This window comes from Triplophysa rosa, linkage group LG25 (assembly GCF_024868665.1).
Source record: "Triplophysa rosa linkage group LG25, Trosa_1v2, whole genome shotgun sequence".
NCBI classification, from domain to species: Eukaryota; Metazoa; Chordata; class Actinopteri; order Cypriniformes; family Nemacheilidae; genus Triplophysa; species Triplophysa rosa.
In genome coordinates this window covers 16363174-16377744 of record NC_079914.1, presented here as the reverse complement: position 1 = coordinate 16377744, position 14571 = coordinate 16363174, and the positions used below count along the sequence as shown (strand labels likewise).

The 14571-nt window shown below is 38.0% G+C and overlaps 2 protein-coding genes across 3 annotated transcripts in view; one reads left to right on the top strand and one right to left on the bottom strand.

Annotated features, from left to right (window-relative positions):
* The first annotated feature begins 405 nt into the window (after positions 1 to 405).
* Positions 406 to 6177, top strand: LOC130548544 (uncharacterized). Its single transcript, XM_057325381.1, has 7 exons — positions 406 to 412; positions 516 to 848; positions 943 to 1287; positions 1853 to 2131; positions 4533 to 4874; positions 5009 to 5347; positions 5612 to 6177. The coding sequence occupies exons 1-7, from the start codon at positions 406 to 408 to the stop codon at positions 5770 to 5772; spliced, it is 1806 nt and encodes a 601-aa protein (XP_057181364.1). The 3' UTR covers positions 5773 to 6177.
* Positions 6178 to 7277: 1100 nt separating this feature from the next.
* Positions 7278 to 14571, bottom strand: part of LOC130548395 (uncharacterized) — a 15203-nt gene continuing 7909 nt past the window's right edge. Inside the window, exons 4-5 of one of the 2 annotated variants that reach the window (XM_057325140.1) lie at positions 9001 to 9123; positions 7278 to 8478 (exon numbers count right to left, since the gene is read on the bottom strand). In XM_057325140.1, coding sequence (XP_057181123.1) covers positions 8405 to 8478; positions 9001 to 9123 — 197 coding nt within the window. In that variant the 3' untranslated portion in view covers positions 7278 to 8404. The remainder of the gene's footprint in view (positions 8479 to 9000; positions 9124 to 14571) is intronic. The other variant, XM_057325138.1, reaches the window with a different exon arrangement.

Sequence of the window (14571 nt, the reverse complement as noted above, 5' to 3'; positions counted from 1 at the left end):
TGAAGGCATTAAAACGCGAATAAAAATCGCTTTTCCTCAGACTGCACTCTTTATTCGCACTGGATTGATTTTATAGTCTAACTGAAAATGGTTCGCGCGTTTATTCTGATGTGTTTTTGTCTTCTGGTTGGTAAGTGAGCTGTGTATGTAAGCTATTTTAACATTTATTAACATTTATTTCATGACGACATTTTTATTACATTGTTTGATAATAAAAAAAAAAAAAAAAATGTTTGAACACAATACCAAGAGTAGGCTATTTAGGTGTGTGTATTAGCTTATCTGTTTGGACATCAGCTTTTTAATATTATTTTACAAAGAGCGACTAGAACCATGAAGGACTTTAAATGATAATTTCCTTGATTAGGCTACACAAATATCATATCTGCCAGTCATCTTTATAATATGGATGGCAATTTAAAGGCCATTACCCCAGCAAAACATTAATGGGAGATTATAGAGAATATATTAAAGGCTGTAATCATCACAAAACAGTGCAGTCTTGTGGTGTTCAGGTGTGTTTGATGTTGACGCAGGTGAAGTGAAGTCGGTGTCAGTGATGGAGGGAGATTCTGTCACTCTAAAGTCTGAACTCGCTTTCATAACGGGTGATCTTGTGCTCCAGTGGAGTTTTAAAGACACCCTCATCGCCAGAATGAACACATCAATCAATAAAAATGGCACATTTAATGTTGAAACTAAAATATTCAGAGACCGACTGAAGTTGAACGATAAGACTGGAGATCTCACCATCACAAACACCACACTGCAAGACTCTGGAGCTTATCTACTAAATATTCGTATTGGAAAAAAGGTGACAATCAAGAAAACCAGTCTCACTTTTGATGGTGAGTAGAGTTTAACTGTGCTATTTAAAGTCTGATACTGACAGATAAAGCATCAATTTTATTCACATTTCTGTGGTTCTTTAATATTTTTCAGCTCGGCCTGCTACACCAACTCCATCATCATCACCAACTCCATCATCATCATCCCCAACTCCATCATCATCATCCCCAACTCCATCATCATCATCACCAACTCCATCGTCTGATAAATGTAAATGTAAATGTAAATGTGAATGTGAAGGTGAATGTGAATGTAAACCATCATCCCCAACTCCATCATCATCACCAACTCCATCATCATCATCCCCAACTCCATCATCATCATCACCAACTCCATCATCATCATCATCACCACCTCCATCATCATCATCATCATCATCATCATCACCACCTCCATCATCATCCCCAACTCCAACTCCATCATCATCATCACCAACTCCATCATCATCATCATCACCACCTCCATCATCATCATCATCATCATCATCATCATCACCACCTCCATCATCATCCCCAACTCCAACTCCATCATCATCACCAACAGGTATTGTTCTGGCTTTTGTTGAAACTAGTAACTTGGTATTAGCACCTATAGTATTATTGCTCCTGTATGACATTTCGCTTTATTGCTCCCTGAACTCTCTTTGGATAGAAGCATCTGCTAAATGACTAAATGTAAACTCCATCATCATCATCACCACCAGAGAGTTCAGGTGTGTTTGGTGATGAAGTGAAGTCAGTGATGGAGGGAGAGTCTGTTATTCATAGTTGATGAGACTGAGATATTCAGAGACAGACTGAAGATGAACAATCAGACTGGAGATCTCACCATCACACACATCACATCTCAACACAATGGACTTGATCAGCTACATGCTGTAATTCAAAATAAACAGATAATAAAGAATTTCAGTCTTATGGCGAGTAGAGTTTTAATGGGGAATTCAACCTTTGATGTCCATATATTTGTATCTTTTATTTATATCCATATTTCTTTTTTTCAGCTCCTCTGCCCATCCTCGAAATAACCATCGAGGTATCTCACTGTTCAGGTTCAAAATGCTCTGCGTCGTGTTCAGTGAGGAATGTGACAGATGTGAGTCTCTCCTGGTACAAAGGGAAGAGTTTATTGTCCAGCATCGGTGTGTCTGGTCCGAAGAATATCTCTCTTCCTCTGGAGGTGGAATATCAGGACACAAACACATACAGCTGTGCCATCAACAATCCCATCACAGACCTCACACAACGTCTACACACCACTCATGTCTGTCAAACGTGTGCAGGTGAGTTCAGTGTCATGTTTCTTTGACCTCACTTACACTTAAAGTTCTTTTTTAATTATGTACATTTCCTCTGGCCGAGCTACACTAGAATTCTACTGAGACATTACAGCTTTAAGAAAGTATAAGATACATTTAGTTCAAGTTTCAAATGTAAATTCTTTCTATAGGTGTCATGGTCACTGATACTGCTGAAGCTTTGATCTGATTGGTCGCCACTGCTTTGGTGGGCGTGGCTGCTGTGATTGTTCTGAGTTATGACATCAGATCCAGAAGAGATGAACGGAAGAGAAAACCTCTGATGAATGACATACCAAAACAACAATACATCTTTATTCATGTTCATCAGCTTCCTTTCAGTTCTTTTTATTTGAAGTTGTAAAACAATTCACCATTAATAAATTCAAAGGTACAACAACAAAATGCAGATTTAATGAATAAAGTGATTAAAGCATCTCACGTGTCAGTCAGTATATGATAAACTGCAGCCGCTGACAGGACGTTGGGTCATGTGACCTGTAAGTGTCAACTGAATCTCTTCATGAGTTTGGTTTGACAAACCCTGTCAGTCAGCGAGGAAGCAGCTCACTGATAACAAACCTGTGAGATTACTGCTTATAACCTCCCAAAATTATATAATTGAATTTTACTGGAATGAACAGCAGAATGAGGAACTCTTTTATTTTATTTCTCGTGTGCGGTAAGTGTTTAATCTTAATCTTAAAACATTCACCATAAGAAATAACTTCCTGATTATGAGTCCCCTTATTTCCCAGTGTGGTTCGGTTTAGCATTAGTTTATAAAGTGGCTGTCTCAATGACGAAGGTCTTAATCTGACAGGGAATTAAAGAAGCAGTTTGCATTCACTGATGATTTATAGAGAAGGAAACAGAAAACAGTCAAAGCGCGACTGTAAAGCCTGTGGCATACTTCTTCTTTTTGCCGAACAAAATTCTGGCGGTGCGCGTACAGTACACGCGTAGTATTCTGATGACGAAACTTGCATCACGCGCACTGTACGCTGTCCCTCGCACACCTGTAAAAAGGGAACTATTCTTCAGCCATTAAGGCACGGGTATAGTTAACTTTCCGCGTCCATCTCGCGCACAAATGCGTCAGAAAAACTTCTTGAGCATACTAAATCGCAGATAAGCACGGATAGACAAGTTTGACACGTCACCTAGTGGACTCGGCTGATTCAACATTTTCTTGTGCATGCACTGTTGTTGAGACTATGCAGACGGGATGTGGCACGGCCACGGGCCCTCCTGATGATGAAAATTACGCCATGCGGGCGGCATGCGGATGCGGGCAGCCAGAGTATACTTTGGGCTTTACGCATCAAATGCATCATAAATAGATTGTTGATGAGTAAATAATGGAATTTTTGGGGTGAGCTATCACTTTAAGAATTGGCTCATTTCAGTTAGATTACGTTTACGTATCTGGCAAACGCTTTGTGTTGTCAGAAATCTGTCTGTGTTGCATTGCTCCAACTTTTGCTCATTTAAACTTTCAGCCTAGGTGAAATAACAGTTTTCTTCTCTTCTCATGTTACCTGAAAGGTGCAGTTTGTAACAATTTTGCAGTAAAATATCCAAAAAGCACTGGGCCAGTGTTATCTATTCTTGTAGCTTTCTTGCAGCTCAGTGGTAAGAGCATTGTTAACAACGCAAGGTTGTGGGTTCGATCCCAGGGGACTGCACATACTTAGAAACAAATGTATAGGATAATGCAATGTAAGTCAAGCATCTGCCAAATGCGTAAATGTAAATATATTGTGTTCAGTACTTATAATATCTCAAATGTTTCCAACTAGTTGTAAATGGTGAGAAAATCGCCATTCTAAACAGTGACACGGGGCTGTGCAGTCGCCTGTCAATGGCGTCATATCCCTGTTCCCCTCTGTTACCGCCTTTACTGACGTAGAAACCGCATGACAACAGTGAAGTTGAGGAAGTAGTGTCTAGCAAGCCACTAACTTGTTTTGAGCAGTCACTTATTTATGGACCACAATTATACGCAACATTTATAAAACTTTATTACTTTACCTCGTCCGCTAACATGATTTCTTGTTCCCGTCTGACTGATGGCCATCAGCGGTGGAGTTGAAGACAACAGATCCCATCATTCCACGCTCCTTCACAGCGTCATCAAGCTACGCCCTTGTTGTTGTTTTGATCGTGCGCCCTCTAGCGGCGGTTCTTCACAAACTGCACCTTTAAGATGAATCTCTTATCATGTATTCCTCATTCATGAGTTGCTTTTACATAAAACTATGTCGGTCAGTTGCTAAATGAACAAGGTTACTGTAAGTAGATACGTGGGCCGTCCTGTTCATATCAAACACAGTCGAATCATGTTTATTATAGTTCAGGTCTGTGTACTGACAGTATACTCCAGTTGTGTGTTTGTGTTGTTCAGGTGTGTTTGGTGATGAAGTGAAGATTATAGTGATGGAGGGACATTCTGTTACTCTACACACTCATCTCACTGATATGAAGGGAGTTATATGGATAATATGGAGTGTTGAAGAAGACGACTTAGTTAAAGTTCTACTTGTAATGTCTGAAGGCATAATAGATAAAGATTTTGATGATGAGAGTTTCAGAGACAGACTGCAGATCGATCAGACTGGAGATCTCACCATCACAAACATTAGACACAAACACTCTGGACGATATGAAGCAGAGATCACCACTTACACTGGAACAACATACAAGACATTCAGAGTCACTGTCTTTGGTGAGCAGAAATACTTCTGTTTTGTTTTGAAGATTTTTATTAAAAAATAAAGATGTTTCTTTTGTCATTGGGCCTGTATATCCAGTGTTTGTTCTAACACCTGTGATTTCTGTTCTTAAAACTCTTTCTTGTAGATTCTCCACATGTTATCAGTGCTGGTGCAGGTGATGTGAAGTCAGTGTCAGTGAGTGAAAGAGTTTCTGTGACTCTACACACTGATGTCCAAACACACAGAGATGATCTGATACTGTGGAGGTTTGGAGATGAAGGTCTTCTCATAGCTAAACATGATAAAGAAGACAATAAGAGCTCAATACGTGATGATGGGATGTTCAGAGACAGACTGAAGTTGGATCCTCACACCGGATCTCTCACCATCAGTGATGTGAAAACCACAGACACTGGAGTTTATAAACTGAAGATCAGCAGCAACAACAGACAGACACAATATAAGACATTCAGTGTTTCGTTCAGTGAGTATCTCAATTCTCTCATAACAAACAAAGATCTGTTGTGAGTGAATAATTAAGATAACCTCACGACCCTTTACATGTATAAAATGTCACAACCAAGTGAATTTTTAAAGGCTTTCATTTTTTTAATGGGGTTTCCATGGCGATCAAACTCATCACCTAATTGTGTCACATTTCAGTTTCCTTCTCATTAAAATCATTCTAAATTTTTCCAGATGCACATAAAACCATAATATAATATTAATTTTCATTTTCTCCCCTCAGACAATATCCACTGCTGTGACGCTGTCGAAGCTTTGATGCGATTGGTCGTCACTGCTGTGATGGGCGTGGCCGCTGTGGCTGCTGTGATTGTTCTGGGCTATGACATCAGATCCAGACGAGATGAGCACAAGAGAAAATCACCAGAAACATCTGATGAATGACATTCTACAACATCAGTATTATGTTTATAAGCGTTCCTCTGTTTGAGTTTTGATTTTAGGAGTTGCCAGTGTCATGTTCCTCTTCGTCACCATCTCTCCGGGACTGATTCAGGACTCAGTGTAACCTCAGCACTAACTCACTGTGTTACCCTTGAATATAGAAAACTGTTAGACTACTACGCTTTTACTTTTTTTAAAAACGCGGCTAATTTTTGCAAGGGCATGAGTTTTTGAGCCCTCAAACCTGTTAATTTACATGTACTGTATATGCAAGCTTTTATTCATCATTTTAATAATGTCAGTGTTGTATTTCATTGACCCACATGCATGTGACGTGTTGTCTTGTGTGTGGACAAACTCCCGTGAATGTGATTTTATTACGTGTGTGCTGTGGGTTTCTGGCTAATTAAGAGATTTATTGTCTGTCTGTCTGTTCAAGTCAGATTTACTGTCAAATCACGTTGTGAATCCATCAGTGTTGTAAACAAATGCACCAAAAAAGTTGCCGTTATTTTACTTTCTGCAGCTGTATTGTTTGTTATATTACTGAATATTCATGAAGGAGATGAAAAGCGATTAACCACCACATTTTTCTTCAACATGCAGTTTGGATTGATTGTGTAACTGTTGAACATAATACATGAGCTTCTGGTTGGTAAGTGAACAGGACGTGTATTTATTATTCCTTTTCTGTCGTCACTTCAGCCTGCGTCGACATGTACTGTGTAGGCCTAATTGTTTTAATTCAGTCTTAGATTTAATTATTCCTTTATTCCTTTTCATTTCATGTTAAAATTCAGTTTGTTTTTAAGTTACAGACCTATTAATTGTTTTTAACACGTAGATGGTTGAATAACCTTTAATGTTGTGCATTCAACCAGCAGCCTATGTGCAACGGTAACACATTGCTCTGAGAAATAGAAAATCTTGAAGTCTATCTTGATCCGCATCGCCAGAATCATGAGATCATTCAATATTAATCCCACATATGATGAGACTGAGATATTCAGAGACAGACAATCAGAATGGAGATCTCATTACAGATCAAAATTGCAGACAGTCAAAAGTTTCAGTCTTATTGTTTATGGTAAGTAGAGTTTTAATATTTATGTCGTCTAAAGCACAGAACTATTATAACGATTCACTTTATTTTCTGATATATATCCACATTTCTTCTGTTTACTTTTGTCAGCTGTGGGCGTGGGGTTGCGATTTGCATCAGACCCAGAAGAGAAAATCACAGACATCACCACCAGCAACATCTGATCTGATGAATAAGGTTCAACAGCAACGATAAACTTTTAACATTTATTGGCTTCTGTCTCCTTTTTATTTCAAAATGTACAGTGCTCACGTCACCCAATAAAATAAAATTAAACGGCTATAAATGTTTCCATTGGATGAGCTTTGATTGGTCTCATGATTATTAAGAAACGACATACATTTTTGTGCCCTTTAGAGCTGGGGTTGGCATCTGTTCGCTCCTGTGCCCGCACAATTGTGAAATAATCAGTTTACAACAATGTGTAGATCTTTATGACTCATGTTTCTCAACACGCTTTTAAATAAAATGAGAAAATGTACACATGAGAAATCAAGAGATGCATGGAGATTGCTGATTCCTCTAAATGAATTAAGCAGGACAAAAGACAAAGTGGCAACAAAGATTTTCATTTCATACATTTTATTCCCATTTTCAAACAATGTGGATTTAGCTGAGCTTAAAGGCGGGGTGTCTGATTTCCGAATTACGCTTGTTTAGACAAACAACCATGTAGCCAATCAGCAGTAAGGTGCACAATGCACAGGACGTACATTAGCCGAGCCGAGCGCTGACGAAAGATGGGGGTAGTGGTGTGTCTGTTTGGGTGATTTGAACATCAACAACGGCTAAGAGAAATCAGACATCCCACCTTTAAACTGACTTCATCATTTAAATATTTATGCTTGTCATGTCAGTGTTTGTCCACTAGATAGCAGTGAAGTTTCAGTTTAACAGTAAGGCAAGGTAAGATCATATACAATATCATACATACAGCAGAACATCGTTATATTCTAATATATACAGAACAAGAGTGAGTCACTTCACATTTACTTTCAGAAGCATTTACAAAGAGTACAAAATAACAAATAAGAACAAACAAGAAAACACTGATGTTTGATGTGTCACAGATATGTACAACAGATACAGATGTTGCAAATGAATTTTCTTGAAATTATATTTTGGTTCTTGTTACTGATCATGTGTAAAGTGATTGACATCTGGCAGCGTTACAACAAACCGCCTAATTCATCAAACAAATCACTCTGTATTTGCTACATCTAATGTCTAAATGAAAAACCTGAGATATAAAACACCTTGAAATGACAGCTTATGATTTGAAAGCAGGCACTTCATATATTTTTTATTCAAAACATCAATCATCATTGCAGCCCTGTTACAGAAGTGCAGAAGGAAAACTGTCCCATTGTCCCATTTATTATTATTATTATTATTATAGAGAGTTTTTTGTAATGTAAAGCAGATGAGAGCTGTCAACACTGGTTAGGTTTCACAGCTGAAGATAAGTTTTTAGCTGAGTTTGAAGTCAACACCGAGTTATATATATTTATTATATACTGTATTGAGTGTCTATGTACCGTTGGTGTTGAAGGACTGCTTGTTTAATCGTTCACAGGTCTCATTCTCCTCCTTTTTATTTAATCCTGTAAGAAAACACACACAGAATCACAGCTGTTAATAGATCACGTTACCAAGTTTCATGTTTGTTGTTTGATTAAATGAAATGTCTGTAGTACAACAAAACATCATTGTCTCTAATAGTATTTTTACTCTTATACACCTCATAAATCCCAAACTGCCATTTCATCATCCCACAGAAAAATGGAAAGAAAGAAACCAGAAACATGAACAGCATTAGAGTGTGAGTGACATTATTAATCTTTTTTCAGTTAGACTGAAGGATTTGTTATATGTTTGGTTGTTAAATTTATGATTTATGATATGCAAATTCAATGGTATTGTCTGTGGAGTTGGTTTGTGTTTGTTTATCACCTCATTAAATCACCTCACCTAATAAACACACACGTCTGTCAACTAAACTAAACTAAACTAAACTAAACTAAACTAAACTAAACTAAACTAAACTAAACTAAACTAAACTAAACTCTGTTGTAAATCTGTTCTAAAACATCACATGTAATAAAGTCATTGAATATGTTACTTACTGTTCCTGTTCCTGCAGCACTTGTGTATTTTATGGGAAACCAGACCTAACACAATTATCCCCAGCACGATCACTCCTATCAATAATCCTGGACCAATCGTCTTCCAGTATATATCAGTGGGTTCTGGAATGGTTAAAGTGAGATATTCATTTGTGTTTTACCGCTCTTGTCAATCTGAAGTATATCAATACACAATAATATGAATGTTATTCTGTGTAAATATCACTGTAACACAAATCATAATCTACCAAATATGTTTCTAGAATTCACAAAGTCAAAATATGTTGGTACTGATATGTTGGTAATTAGGGTATCTTCCGTCCATTCGATATTCGTTTCAAATCAAAAACTTGATGATCAGATGTTCATCAGCTCAGAGAAGATCTGACATTGATGTGATTCAGACTCCCATCATCACTAAACCGAACATCACACATTCACAGATGAACCAGAACACAACATCACATCTGCTCTTCAATCAGCCAATAACAAGTTCAATTTAAATTCAGTTTTATTTCTATAGCGCTTTTCACAATGTGCATTGTTTCAAAGCAGCTTTACAGGAGAAAAACAGAAAAACACAGAAAAGGTCAAACACAGCACAGTGCATGGTGTTTATAGACCAAGCAAGATCATTATAATAAATAATATCTAATAAATGCAGTCTCCCGGTGAACAAGTCAACACCGCCCTGTGGCGAGGAACCCAAACTCAATGAGAAATAAATGGAGTCACATCACACTGACTGTAGCCAATCACAACACACGTAAGACTGTGATGATGCTGTAAAACATACAGGACCGGTATCATCTCACATTCAGAATCAACAGACTACACAACATCTGCTCTTGTGTTGTGTTATTGTGTTCAATTCATCACTTCTGCTTCTGTTACTCTCATCTGTAAGTTTTATGGTTTGATGTTGAATAAAAATGATCAGTTAAATGAATACACATCTATCTCAAAAACCTGTCAAAATCATTGATGCTCAAGGAGGAAATTGATCTGTATCATACAGTTTCTTCAGAACAAAACTATTGTTTATGGTTTTTATTTATGGTCATTATTTAGAGTTATGTAAACATATAACAAAAATATCAACTCAGGTCAGCGTTATAGCTTTCCAAATAATACATTTTTTTTTCAGTTTCATCAAAGTATAACATTTCTTTCAGTTTGAACTGTTCAGGTTTGTAAAGCAGAGACAGAACATCTTACAGGGATGCTTCAAGATAAAATGAAAATTCCCACCCATAGACAGCAACATGACTGACCTTCTGCACTTTGAATGCCAGTTATTGTTGCAGTCATGGGAAGAATTCTTCAAAACTATTGAATTTTAATAGGTCCAAGGGTTATCGTATGACTTCAGGGTGAGTAATTCATGACAAAATATTCATTTTATGCCAGAGTATCCTTTAAAATATAATAAATCTCATTTGATGTTCTGAATCTCATTTCTACCATAGTTTCAACAGTAGTTCTTATCATCTTTACTGGTCCACACTCTAAAAAAAAGCCGTAAAAATAGGGCGCAATATACTGTATTGATATGAAGGAATTTTCCGTGTTCATTTTTACAGTTGTTTTACCTGTATTTTACATTTTGCACTGAATTCATTTGCATTTTAGCATTAACGGAAATGCCCGTAAAATAAAGGAAAATGTACTGGTAATTTTCTGCCAGTACTTTATCTGTTTTTTTACGGGATTTTTTTTACAGTGCAGATAAGACTCTGCTAAAAGTGCAGTTTGTTTAATCACAAGTGACCCGCATTAGTGTGTCTGACACTGAGAAACAGAATAAATCAAGGTACTCACCAGTGACACTGAACTGCTTGTGAATGATGTTTCTGCTGCTAGTGATGTTTACATCATAATGTCCTGAATCTTCAGATCTGAAGTCTGTGATGGTCAGAGATCCAGTTTGATCATCCAGCTTCAGTCTGTCTCTGAATCTCTCATCAGAATATGAAAGGCCAATGGACATTCTTTTGAACTGAGCGATGAGAATGTGTTTAAACTTCCACACGATCAGATCATGTGTCTGTATGTGAGTGAGATCAGTGTGTAGAGTCACAGAATCTCCCTCCATCACTGACACTTTGCTCACTTCATCTGTTTCAACAGCAAACACACACAGAAAAAAACAGAAGCCGTTTCAAAACACAGATTATTTTTTTTATAATATTACTAGATTAATATAATGTTATAATAATGTTACAACATCTCACAAAATAAACATGTTTAGTTCCTCACTGCAGACGGCAACACATTAAAACAGTACAAACTTGTTACGTTACAGTCATACTCCAGCAAATCTGCACATGTTTTACTGTTGTGTATATAAGGGGAGGGTTTAAGTTAAGTACAGATAAAGATCTCAGCCTTTCAAGACATTCAGGAACGACGAGTGTTTTACTGTAAATGTGTTTTTTTCTGTTATCCGGTGGAAAGCGAAACTGAAAGTGTTGAATGTGCAATAAACAAGACTGTCACTCATTGTGTATGAGTGAAGAAACAAAATACGGTAGCCTACTGTATATGCTATTAATAAACACTGTTTGTGTTTATATTGCCGTGTAATTCATCATTAGCTGACTGAATAAAGATGAAATGATGTCTGCTGAGGACTCGTCTGAGCCGCACACAAAACCCACAAACCCCCATTACCCCAGCAAAACATTAATGGGAGATTATAGAGAATATATTAAAGGCTGTAATCATCACAAAACAGTGCAGTCGTGTGGTGTTCAGGTGTGTTTGATGTTGACGCAGGTGAAGTGAAGTCAGTGTCAGTGATGGAGGGAGATTCTGTCACTCTACACACTCATCTCACTTTCATACCGAGTGATCTTGTGATGGAGTGGATGTTTAAAGGCAACCTCATCGCCACAATCAAGACATCAGTCTTTATTAATTCCAATTATGATACCAAGATTGAGATATTCCAAGACAAACTGAAGATAAGCGATCAGACTGGAGATCTCACCATCATAGACACCACAACTCAACAGTCTGGACTTTATCAACTCAGTATTCTTCGTAGAAATTGCAATACATTCAAGCAATTCAGTCTTACTGTTGATGGTGAGTCGAGTTTTACTGTGTAATTGAAAGTCTGATACTGGCAGATAAAGCATCAATTTTATTCACATTTCTGTGATTCTTTAATATTTTTCAGTTCGCCCTGTCAATGAATCTACACAAACTCCATCATCATCACCACCATCACCATCAGCATCAGCATCACCATCACCATCAACACCATCAGCATCACCATCAGAGAGTTCAGGTGTGTTTGGTGTTGAAGTGAAGTCAGTGTCAGTGATGAGGGAGAATCTCTTACTCTACACACTCATACTGAACTACACACACATGATGTGATGGAGTGGAGGTTTGGAGTAAACGGTCCTCTCATCGCCTCAATCAGGAGATCACTCAATATTAATCCCACATATAACGAGATATTCACAGACAGATTCAACCTTTTATGTCCATATATTTGTATATGTAAATTCTTTCTATAGGTGTCAGGGTCACTGATACTGCTGAAGCTTTGATCTGATTGGTCGCCACTGCTTTGGTGGGCGTGGCTGCTGTGATTGTTCTGAGTTATGACATCAGATCCAGAAGAGATGAACGGAGGAGAAAACCTCTGATGAATGACATACCAAAACAACAATACATCTTTATTCATGTTCATCAGCTTCCTTTCAGTTCTTTTTATTTGAAGTTGTAAAACAATTCACCATTAATAAATTCAAAGGTACAACAACAAAATGCAGATTTAATGAATAAAGTGATTAAAGCATCTCACGTGTCAGTCAGTATATGATAAACTGCAGCCGCTGACAGGACGTTGGGTCACGTGACCTGTAAGTGTTTGGTTTGACAAACCCTGTCAGTCAGCGAGGAAGCAGCTCACTGATAACAAACCTGTGAGATTACTGCTTATAACCGCCAAAAATGATATAATTGAATCTTACTGGAATGAACAGCAGAATGAGGAACTCTTTTATTTTATTTCTCGTGTGCGGTAAGTGTTTAATCTTAATCTTAAAACATTCACCATAAGAAATAACTTCCTGATTATGAGTCCCCTTATTTCCCAGTGTGGTTCGGTTTAGCATTAGTTTATAAAGTGGCTGTCTCAATGACGAAGGTCTTAATCTGACAGGGAATTAAAGAAGCAGTTTGCATTCACTGATGATTTATAGAGAAGGAAACAGAAAACAGTCAAAGCGCGACTGTAAAGCCTGTGGCATACTTCTTCTTTTTGCCGAACAAAATTCTGGCGGTGCGCGTACAGTACACGCGTAGTATTCTGATGACGAAACTTGCATCACGCGCACTGTACGCTGTCCCTCGCACACCTGTAAAAAGGGAACTATTCTTCAGCCATTAAGGCACGGGTATAGTTAACTTTCTGCATCAGCGTCCATCTCACGCACAAACGAGTCCGCACAGTTTCTTGGGCATCTTAAAGCGCGGATAGACGAGTTCGACACATGTGCAGTACGTCACCTAGTGGACTCGGCCTATTCCACATTTTTCGTGCATGTGCTGTTGTTGAGACCATGCAGACGGGGTGTGCGGACGACCGCGGACCCTCCTGATGATGAAAATTACAGCATGCGGACGTGGGCAGCCGGACTACACTTTGGGCTTTACTCATCAAATGCATCATAAATACAGACTGTTGATGAGGAAATGATGGAGAGTGAGCTATCACTTTAAGAATTGGCTCATTTCAGTTACATTAACGTGTCTGGCAAACGCTTTGGAAGAAACTTACGTTGCATTATACTATACATTAGTTTCTGAGTATGTGCGATCCCAGGGATCGAACCCATGACCTTGATGTTGCTAGCGCCGTGCTCTAACCACTGAGCCACAGGAAAAACCAAAGAAACTCCAAGATCAAGAGTTATTAGTGTAATTGTTAATCTGTCTGTGTTGCATTGCTCCAAATTTTGCTCATTTAAACTTTCTGCCTATGTGATATAAATGTTCTCTTCTCATGTCACCTTAAGATGAATCTCTTATCATGTATTCCTCATTCATCAGTTGCTTTTACATAAAACTATGTCGGTCAGTTGCTAAATGAACAAGGTTACTGTAAGTAGATACGTGGGCCGTCCTGTTCATATCAAACACAGTCGAATCATGTTTATTATAGTTCAGGTCTGTGTACTGACAGTATTCTCCAGTTGTGTGTTTGTGTTGTTCAGGTGTGTTTGGTGATGAAGTGAAGATTTTAGTGATGGAGGGACATTTTGTTACTCTACACACTCATCTCACTGATATGAAGGGAGTTATATGGATAATATGGAGTGTTGAAGAAGACGACTTAGTTAAAGTTCTACTTGTAATGTCTGAAGGCATAATAGATAAAGATTTTGATGATGAGAGTTTCAGAGACAGACTGCAGATCGATCAGACTGGAGATCTCACCATCACAAACATTAGACACAAACACTCTGGACGATATGAAGCAGAGATCACCACTTACACTGGAACAACATACAAGACATTCAGAGTCACTGTCTTTGGTGAGCAGAAATACTT